At 31.8% G+C, this 10863-nt stretch overlaps 1 protein-coding gene across 1 annotated transcript in view; it reads right to left on the bottom strand.

The window, feature by feature from the left end:
* Positions 1-16: 16 nt before the first annotated feature.
* LOC145307596 (uncharacterized) overlaps positions 17-10863 on the bottom strand; it is a 30824-nt gene continuing 19977 nt past the window's right edge. The window contains exons 19-26 of the mRNA XM_080150050.1: positions 6880-6965; positions 5915-5956; positions 4903-4940; positions 4316-4371; positions 3056-3143; positions 1738-1823; positions 1094-1197; positions 17-110 (exon numbers count right to left, since the gene is read on the bottom strand). Coding sequence (XP_080006176.1) covers positions 17-110; positions 1094-1197; positions 1738-1823; positions 3056-3143; positions 4316-4371; positions 4903-4940; positions 5915-5956; positions 6880-6965 — 594 coding nt within the window. The remainder of the gene's footprint in view (positions 111-1093; positions 1198-1737; positions 1824-3055; positions 3144-4315; positions 4372-4902; positions 4941-5914; positions 5957-6879; positions 6966-10863) is intronic.

Below are 10863 nucleotides of genomic sequence, written 5' to 3'. Positions count from 1 at the left end.
AACTAAGATTTTAGTGCTACATATACTTTTTATACTCATTTGACTTAATAACAAGGAAAGTTCCTGAAGATTGACATCCTATGTCTTCAGTCGACTGACATCCAATGTCCCTAAAAAAATTTCATAGTTAGCGCAGCAATGTTAATTTTCTTTAACATTTCTTTACTTTTAGACAGACAGACAGACAGACATACGGTTGACAACATCCATGAGTAGCAACTCAAAAAGATCACAAATAAACAAACAGACAAAGTGAGTTATAGAGCAGTTGTTTAGTAGAATTATAAAAAAGATATTATGCTATAATTATAAAAATCATGACACCTTATAATTAAATTAACATATTGTCTTTTGGAGTATGACTGACAGACCGACGGACCAATTAAATTAGGTAGTTAGTACAGAGAAACTTTACAAAAAATCACCTTTATACAGAAAAACTTACAGACTAACTGACAGACAACGTGTATTATAGAGTAGCTTCGCTACTAAAAGTTTTGAGGAACTAACATACCCAGGAATATAAAAGGAATAAGACAATGGCCGATAAATGATGTAAATCCAAAATTATTATACAAGAAATTACCCCTTCTGCAGATCACAAGAAGTGGCTTAATCGTTTGAACACTCAACCTCAAAATCCTCAAAATTCCAAAAAAGTCCCCAAAAGTTGTTAAGCAAATGAATAAGAATGAGTTATTATAAACATTTTTGGGACTAGTCCCACACACAGACACTCATACTACAGACTGACATCCTGTTACTTTTATACAGGGATCTAAAGGGATAAGACAAAAGAAGAAAAATTGATATATTTATAAATTATTGGTTAAAAAGTGCTAACCAACCAATCAAAGTATCCAATTTTTTTCAACCAACAATTAAGAAATCATGGTTGTAAAACCAGAGTAAATTACATTCCAATGTCTCCTCCCTCCCTTAGCAGTGTTTTACCACGCCTCTGTAGTTTTTTCCCACGCCTCAGTAATATTTTCTCACGGGTCTGTAGTTTTTTTCCCCATGCCTCAATAGTTTTTTTCCCACGCCTCTGTATTATTTTCCCACGGGTCTGTAGTGTTTTCCCACGCCATACCTGTATTTAGGAACCCAGATATCCTGCATATCTGGTTCTGACAGGAAACCCACATCTGAATCATAATACCCAGCCAGCCCTCCTTTAGTGTCTCTCTTGCCCATCTAGAATAGTGTAGTCCAAAGTTAGATAGATAGATCGATAGTTATATTGATAGATAGATTGATCGATAGATAGATAGATCAATAGATAGATCAATAGATAGATAGATAGATAGATAGATAGATAGATAGATAGATAGATAAATAGATTGATAGATATATCGATAGTTAGATTGATAGAAAGATCGATAGATAGATCGATAGATTGATAGATAGATTGATAGATAGATTGATAGATAGATTGATGGATAGATTGATAGATAGATTGATAGATAGATTGATAGATAGATTGATAGATAGATTGATATATAGATAGATTGATAGATAGATTGATAGATAGATTGATATATAGATTGATATATAGATAGATTGATAGATCAACATACAGATTGATAGATAGATAGATTGTCCCCCCTCTCTCTCTCTCTCTGCTTGTACACAGTAATTAAATATAAACAAAGATCAGCTGATTGAAAATCATAGTACAATTGGCGTGCGAATGCCGCGTAAAATTCTGTATCTTAAAATGTCGTCTTGACCTACCTCTGGGGAGGTAAGTGGGGATTCTGAGGGTTGAGTTAGGGCTTTACGCAGAGTTCCAGCCTTCAGGGTTCCTCCCCGCAGGGTTCCTAAATAAAATGGATATAGTCAGGGATCTAAAGGAATAAGAAAATGGCCAATAAAGTGATGTACATCCCCAGGGTTGGATCAGGGTAATGTTAGTTTAGCCAGCTGCAAGCATAACTTTATTAGAGTACATGTAAATCTGTTGCAACTTCCAAGTAATAATACATCAATTTTAAACAAATACTAGTAAAACTCAATAGGATTCCTGTACAATTTAGGTACTATTAAGAAAGCGTAGCAACTCTGTAATCATTAACAGAAAGTCGGTATAAACTGATAATTTTTAGCACTTACATAAAATAATCATTCTGTATACGTTTTGGAATATGGATTCTTGCGATTATTAGGTATAATTGTATTGAAGCAGTTTTGGACCAAATTTTTTTTGATGAATTTTTGTTCTAATAACTACTAAATAATGTTAAACTTTAAATGTAGGGATCTAAAGGAATAATACAATGGCCAAGATATTGATTTCATCCCGATAATACACAAAATTATCCCTTCTGTAGATTAAAATTAGTGGTTAAATAGGTTTAAAAATTCGAAATTACTTAACCAACCAATCAAAATTCACCCAATTCTCCAAAGTTGTTAAGGCAACGAATAAGAAAACATTATTATAAAACTATGGGGACCATAGCTTTATGAATGTTGTCATCCTTGTTTTAAATAAGCTAAAAATATAATCCATAGAGGTCAGCTGAATTCTAGTTTCCGATTGTGTACATAGCACCCTCATCCAATCTCAATATTTACTGCTAGCTAAAAAAGATTCTAAATTAACGAAAAAAGCAATCCGTTACGGACGGACGGACGGACCGACCTTAATTATAGAAAAGCTTCGCTTTTAAAAAATAAAATTTTGAATGTATAAATCGTTCATTAAAAGTTTCGACCATCCTAGTTTTGTAATCAATTAATCAAAATCCATTAAAAGTACCCAAAGTTTTAACGGCAACGAATAAGATAACATCATGTCCAAGAGAGAGAAGAGACAATCGGCTGTTTATGGCACTAGTCCCCAAAGTTTTAAAATAACGTTTTTCTTATTCGTTGGCTTAACAACTTTAGAAAATTTGCTTAATTTTGATTGGTTGGTTAATTAAGTTGAGTGCTTAAATTTAATCTACCGAAGAGTTGATTTTGTGTATCATCATTGGTATTGTACATCGATTTATCGGCCATTGTCTTATCCCTTTAGACCTCCCTGGATAAATCTAATGAATTTTACCTGAATCAAATCTAAAGTCTTTTGCTTGGTTGTCATTTAGATGGTCAATACTCTTGCTCCGGTACTTCTTTGTCAATTCTGACTTGTGCTAAATAGATAGATAATTTGATAGATAGATAGATTGATAATATATATGTATATATATATATATATGTAGGTAGATAGATAGATAGATAGATAGATTGTTAGAAAGATAGATAGATTGATATTAAAAAGATAGTTAGATATATGTATAGATAGATAGATAGATGGATTGATAAATTGATTTATGGATAGATTGATAAATAGATTGATAGATATATTGGTAGATAAATTGATAGATATATTGATAGATAGATTGTTAGATAGATTGATATATAGATTGATAGATAGATTGATAGATAGATAAATAGATAGGTAGATAGATAGATAGATTAATACATAGATTGATAGATATATTGATAGTTAAATTGATAGATAGATTGAAAGATAGATTGTTAGACAGATTGATAGATAAATTGATAGATAGATTGAGAGATTTGTTGATAGATAGATTGATAGATAGATTGATTGATTGATTGATAGATAGATTGATTGATAGATTGATAGATTGATATATTGATTGATTAATTGATAGATATATGATTTGGTAATGTTGATAGATAGATTGATAGATAGATAGATAGATAGATAGATTGATAGATAGATTGATAGATAGATAGATAGATAGATTGATAGATAGATTGATAGATAGATTGATAGATTGATAGATAGATTGATAGATAGATTTTCTTTCTTTCTTTAGCCCGTTTCCTTCTTATACACGATTCTCGTCATCAATAGCCAGGTTGAGGAATCTGGCTGCATCCACAGGTTTATTCCAGAGGCTGGTGACGTTGAGGTCAGTAGGGTTGCCTGGACAGTTGAAAAGGTGGGCAGAAGTGTGACTGTGGTCACAGTGTGGGCATTTGTCTGTGACGCTACGATCAATTCGGGATTTATAGCTATTTAAGTAGCTACTGATAGATAGATTGATAGATAGATTGATAGATAAATAGATAGATAGATTGATAGATAGATTGATAGATAGATTGATAGATTGATAGATAGATTGATAGATAGATTGATAGATAGATTGATAGATAGATTGATAAATAGATAGATTGATAGATAGATTGATAGATTGATAAATATATAGATTGATAGATAGATTGATAGATTAATAGATATATAGATAGATAGATAGAAAGATAGATAGATGGATAGATAAAATAGACCTACTTTGATATTGTAATCAGAATTAAAATTAGACATATCTACTCCAGTCTTCAGAGATCCTAAAAAAAAGTATTTTATATTTATAGGGATCTAAAGGGATAAGACAATAGATGATAAATGAATATCCCTAATGATGATAAACAAAGTACCCCTTCTGGAAAATGAAAGTTCCCAAAATTTAATTAAGATAACTTTGGGTACCAGTCCAGTGTCTTCTCCCTCCATAAATACTTTTGATTTGAGGGTTATAATATTTTTTAGCTTAAAAATTTTTATTAAATTATTTTTAAACATTGCAGTAGTCCATATTGTTCAATATTTTAAAGTTAGGAAGGGCCCAAGCAGCCCTCACTTTCGTTAGGTCCTTTAGACTTTTCGACGATGGTAGCCAAACTGTAGAATAGCCTCACTAATATCAAAATATTAGGGACACGTGGATTTTTGGAGGTATTCGTTACCAGAAACATTTTACCGTGAACTGCACCTGACCCAAACTATAGAAGGTACCCAAACTATAGAAGTTATCTAAACAATAGAAGGTACCCAAACTATAGAAAAGTACCCAAACTAATAAAATATGAAATATTGACCTGTGCTATCTCTGGAACAGTTTTGTGACCAGCCGCCTGTCAACAAATTATCAAAATTCAAATTTCCGCCAGCGCCAAAAATGATCATTGGGATCATGGAAAGAAAACGAAGTTGCAGGTTTCATCGTATTTTCACAGTAGCTTTTGAAGGGTTATTTTAGGTTAGGTTAAGTAAATGTTAATGATTGCCCCGCAGGGTTAGAAAATATGCCCCACAGGGGCTAGAAATAGGAGAAAGGCTATGAAAAAACTACGAAACCGGAAACTTCGTTTTCTTTCCATGATCCGATCATTGTTAGGACAAAATGTATAGTTTTACGCACAAAGGGATCTAAAGGGATAAGACTATAACCGATAAACAGATGTACATCTCCAATGATGACACATAAAATGACCCCAATTATTGGTTGAAAAGTTTGAACATTCAACTTAATAAACCAACCAATTAAAATGGTAAAAGTCTCCAAAGTTGTTAGGCCAACTAATAAGAAATATGGATAAATAAAAAAAATTAAACTAATAGACTACAGGACCAGGAGGTGCATTCACTGTGAAGCAAAACTTCACCGAAGTCTTAAACTTCAAACAGACAGACTAAATTTATCTAAAACGAAGTAAAAATAAATCTGTTTACAATTAAAAATCAGAAAGTTAAAATTAAATTTAAATCCGCTTTTTTACATAATAGCGACTTTGCCCTTTAGAGGCCTCTAGGGGCACTTAAAGGGAGGCGATTTTTGACAATCCAATTTTTGGTATTTAAAAGTAAATAAAAATTTGGAAGGGGGAATATTTTTTTTTTTTTTGGGGGGGGACAAATTTTTCTTTGTTTTAGTAAGTTGTTAAATTGTACCTTCTCCCCCCCAAAAAAAGAATAACTGAAAATCATATTCCCTGTAGAGTAGAGTCCCATCGGTTCAGTGGTTACTGATATCTAAAGCTTTAGACAGACAGACATCATTCTACTTTGTATCATAGATAAAACGGCGGTTAACGGCTTGATTTTGTTCCTTGCTGATTGTGGAAGTTTGCATGAGATCTTGTAAACCTTTCCCTAGATAGATAGATAATTATATTATGGAAAATAGATAGATAAGTAGATAGATAGAAATATTGAGATAGATATAAAAGGCTAAGGGGCCGAGCGCTGCGGCTAGGCAGGCCAGGGTGCCAAGTGCCGAGGCCAAAGACATAGTTCTGCCGTGTAGGGGTGAAAACTCATGAGAAAATTTCTCTACTCATGAGAAAAATTCTCAACTTGTGAGAGCATTTCTCAACTCAAGAGAAAATTTTATTGAGAAAATTTCTCTACTCATGAGAAAAATTCTCAACACGTGAGAAAAATTCTCAATACATGGAGAAAAAAAAAGATACCTATTATCATAGTGATAATTATTTCTGGGGTAGAATGAGCAAATTTTTCTACTCATGAGAAAATTTTTCTACTCGTAAGAAATTCCAAACTCGTGGGAAATTAAGGATACTTATTATCATGATGATGATTATTCACTGCTTGGCATAAGAAAATTTCTCTACTCATGAGAAAAATTCACTACTCATTAGACAATCTCTCTCAAGGCGTGAGGAAAATTCTCAACTTGTGGGAAATTGAAGTTACCTATTATCATGGTGATGATTATTTATTGCTTAGCATGAGAAAATTTCTCTACTCATGAGAAAAATTCTCAATATGTGAGGAAATTTCTCAAATCATGGTAAAATGAAGATATCTATTATCGTGGTGATGATTATTCATTGCTTAGCATGAGAAAATTTCTCTTCTCATGCGAAAATTTCTCTCCTCATGAGAAAATTTCCCTACTCATGGGAAAATGAATGGATACCTATTATCATGGTGATGATTATTCATTGCTTAGCATGAGAAAATTTTCCTACTTTGAGAGAAAATTTCTCTACTGGTTAGAAAATTTCTCTACTCATGAGAAAAATTCTCAACTCGTGGGAAATTGAAGTTACCTATTATCATGGTGATGATTATTCCTATTGTTTGATGAGTGGAGCAGCTGCATCTCTTGTAGTCCATCTCTGTACCCAGCTTTGTCCTGGTTAAGGTTTAGCATTTATGATTAGCGCGTGGGAAAATTTCTCAAATCGTGGGAAAAATTCGTTCCTCGTGGGAAAAATTCTTTCCTGGTGGGAAAAATTCATTTATTTGTAGGGACATTTCCCTATTAGTATGAAAATTTTCTTACATATAAGGTAAATTTTAAATGAAAGTTTTCTAAAGAACTTGTCCTAACTTTTGTGATTTCTTTTTAACCCATTTGTGATGATCTCCCAAAGTTCAAAGTTTTGATTCACCGGGATTAAAAAAAATAGATTTTTTCAATAATTACTCAACAGAATTCAAAAAGTAAGGTGTCAAATAAAAGATCTTACTATTTTATTTCATAATGGCAATTTTATTCTTTTTTTTTGTTGCGTTTTAGTACCTTAAAACCAACTTGATCTAAAAAAAACCTTAAACTACTTAGAAAATAAGAGGCCTGAAAAAAAACGATTGCATATCTAAATTCTATGGATCATTTTACATCTACTACTTACTAAAAGCACCGACCACCTATTCTTTTAAAAAGTTAGGACACGCTCTTTAGAAAATTTTTCTATTTCTGGGAAAATTTTGCTAAAAATGACAATTAAGAGCAGTTTGAACTTAGCAAAGTATTTAACAATGAAAATGACATCTCCTTAAACCTTAAATAACCCATCAAAAGCTTCTATGAAAATACAACAAAACGCCCATTAAGAGGCGATGTCACGAAAGGGACTATACCCAATTTTTAAAATTAAAAATTAAAAAAATATTTCGAACGAAAAATTTAGCTAAAAATTACAATTTAGAGCAGTTTGAAGTTAACAAAGTATTTGACAATGATATATTTATTTAAAATTCTAATATAGGTTTTTCTATCTGTTTTTAACTACAAAACCGAGTGAGTTTACTATTTTAGAGCACTATGATTAATATTAATTCTTATTTATTTTATTATCCTTAGACAATTGCCTATAATATAATACAATAAATAAGTTGTAGCGGCTAAGGACCTCTAGGTGCGAATTCTCTTGCGAGGGTGGTGGTACTCTCCCACAAAATATTTATAAACATTCCCATGACCTATAAGAAGCTACCCTGTAAAGGAGAACCATATCGGTTCAAAATCGTGTTACTTTAGTATAAGGATTATCATATAATTTTGTATTTAGTTTAAGATTTTTGCCCTATATTTTATTATTCGTAAAAAAATTATCTCTAAAACGATACTATTCCTTATTTTTCAGTATGACTAAAAAAAATCTGGAATTAAAACTATTTTATTTATATTTTAATATTCGTGGAATATACGATACTATACATGATTTTATAGTATGGGTTAGAACTGGTTTTAATCCAGCAGATATTGGTGGGTGTAAAAAAATCATAAACTTTCCCCGGTACTATAAGAAGTTTATAATGTTAAACCCAAGGGTAAAAAAATCGCAGCCACGTTTTTAGCCTTAGAAAAATTTAATAACAGACAGATGAACATAAAAACAAATTTGTAATTGGACATAACTAGGACATTTTTACAAATTAATTTTCATTGTTATAAAATGGAGAAATTTGTTTCAATATTTGGACCCTAAAGTATAAAAATGGGGAAATTTGTTTTAATGTTTTAACAACATGAAGTATAAAATGGGGAAATTTGTTGCAATATTTGGCCTTTCTGAAGTATAAATGTGGGGAAACTCATTGCAATATTTGAAAAATATAAAATGGGGAAATTTGATTCAATGTTTTAACAACATGAAGTATAAAATGGGGAAATTTGTTGCAATATTTGGCCTTTCTGAATTATATATGAATTAGCTGCCACTAAAAATAGGAGAACTTGTTTCAATGTTTGGACACCCTAAAGTATAAAAATGAGGAAACTTGCTTCAATGTTTGGACACCCTGAAGTAAAAAAGGGGAAATTTGTTTCAATGTTTGGCCTCTTTGAAGTATAAAAATGGGAAAACTTGTTGCAATATTTGGACAGCCTTAAGTATAAAATGAGGAAATTGCTTCAATGTTTGGACACCCTGAAGTTTTAAAATGGGGAAATTTGTTGCAATGTTTGAACACTCTAAAGTATAAAATGGGGAAATTTGTTACAATGTAAGCATAAAAATTTGTTTCAATGTTTAGACAACCTGAAGTACAAAATGGGGAAATTTGTTTCAGTTTAAGCAAAAAAATGGGGAAATTTGTTGCATTATTTGGACACTCTGTAGCATAAGAACCTCGGAAAGTAATCAATTACAATATCTCCCTGTAGTCACCATATTTACATTAAAGGGACACTCGAGACGTTCAAACTTATTTTTTTTTTTTTTTTTTTGGGGGGGGGGGGAGGTAAAGCCACAACCAAAAATATTTTAACCCCCCTGCCCAGTAAGATATATAAGTTTTCCGGAACTTTAATGTTAGGGGGAGATTTGAAATCTGCATCAAATTTTAAGGATTTTTTTATAAAATTCGTTTTTTGTATAATTCTTTATCTAAAAGCGGAAATGCATTTTAAGTTAATTAATTTTGACCAATGGGATAGGTGGATTTTAAACTACCTGCGCTCTAATTGGTTGAATGATGTACGCCATCAAATCAGAGCGCAGATTTTTTAAATCCACCAATCACAGATGCCAAAATTAATTAACTTAAATTGCATTTCCGCTTTTAGATAAAGAATTATAGAAAAAATGAATTTTATAAAAAATCCTCAAAACTTGATGCAGATTTCAAATCTCCCCCTAACTTTAAAATTCCGGAAAACTTATATATCTTACTGCCCAGTCTTTTATCCCAATGAAAAAATTACATAATGGGATAATTCAATCTGATGTTTTTTTGGGGGGGGAGAGGTGTTTTGGGGATGAATTTTACTTGATTCCTAACACTAACTCAAAACATTTGGGGGGTATTCAGAGTTTTTTTTTTTTTTGGGGGGGGGAAGCAACCCCCACTCTTAGTACGTCATTGCTCTAGTTCTTTAAAATTATCACAGTGCAGTGTCTAAAAAGTGGAAATTATATACGACCTAAGGCTAAAAATGAAGGAAAATATTTTTTTATAGCTAGGTTTAGATTCTAAGGTTGGGACCATCCAAATAATTTATTACTGTGAACTGGTTATCACTTCAATAAAAAAATACCCTCCGGCATCTTGGGCTAAAAAATAGTTTTAATCTTATAATTGTAAATTTTATATCCACGGAAAGCTGTTTATAATATGATGCGAGAAATAAACATTATCTCGCAGATATAAAAATGAATAATCATAAGATTAAAACCAGTTTTGTTAGCCCCGATATGCCGAAGACACAGGCTATCAGAACTGGTTTTAATATTACAATTTTACATTTTTATATTCGAAGAAAACTGGAAATAATACGAACGATACATGATTTTTTAGTATGGCTTAAAACCGGTCCATTAATCCATTGGATATTAATTTGTTTTTTTTTTAAGCCATACTAGAAAAGCAGAGTTTCCCTTTAATTCTTGCCTACCTTTTATTCTCTTCCTCTTACTTTTCCTTTTACTTTCACTCCTCTTTCCATCTTTATCCATCTCTCTTCCTCCTCCCCCCCCCAAAATTTCCTCTAATTTCTCCTCCAGGGATCTTAAGGGATAAGACAATGGACAATAAATTGTTGTAATTCCCCAATGATGATTAAGTAGAAGTACCCAAAGTTTTAGAGTCAGTTGGTATTATAAGAAGGCAATAAAACTTTTGGTACCAGTGTAATTTACAGTCCCTACCCTTGCTGTAAGTCTTAATATACTCAGGGAGGGAGGGGACATTAGACTATAATTTGTACTGGTACCCAAAGTACTTAAGAAACATGAACTCATTCGTTGAAATAAAAAACTTTGGGGCCTTTCATTAAATCTTGATTAAGTTTATAAACCAGAGCT

This window comes from Acartia tonsa, chromosome 15 (assembly GCF_053477335.1).
Source record: "Acartia tonsa isolate MP-2025a chromosome 15, ASM5347733v1, whole genome shotgun sequence".
In the NCBI taxonomy this organism is placed as follows: Eukaryota; Metazoa; Arthropoda; class Copepoda; order Calanoida; family Acartiidae; genus Acartia; species Acartia tonsa.
The sequence above is the reverse complement of the archived record's forward strand: the minus strand, read 5'-3'. Positions and strand labels throughout refer to the sequence as shown.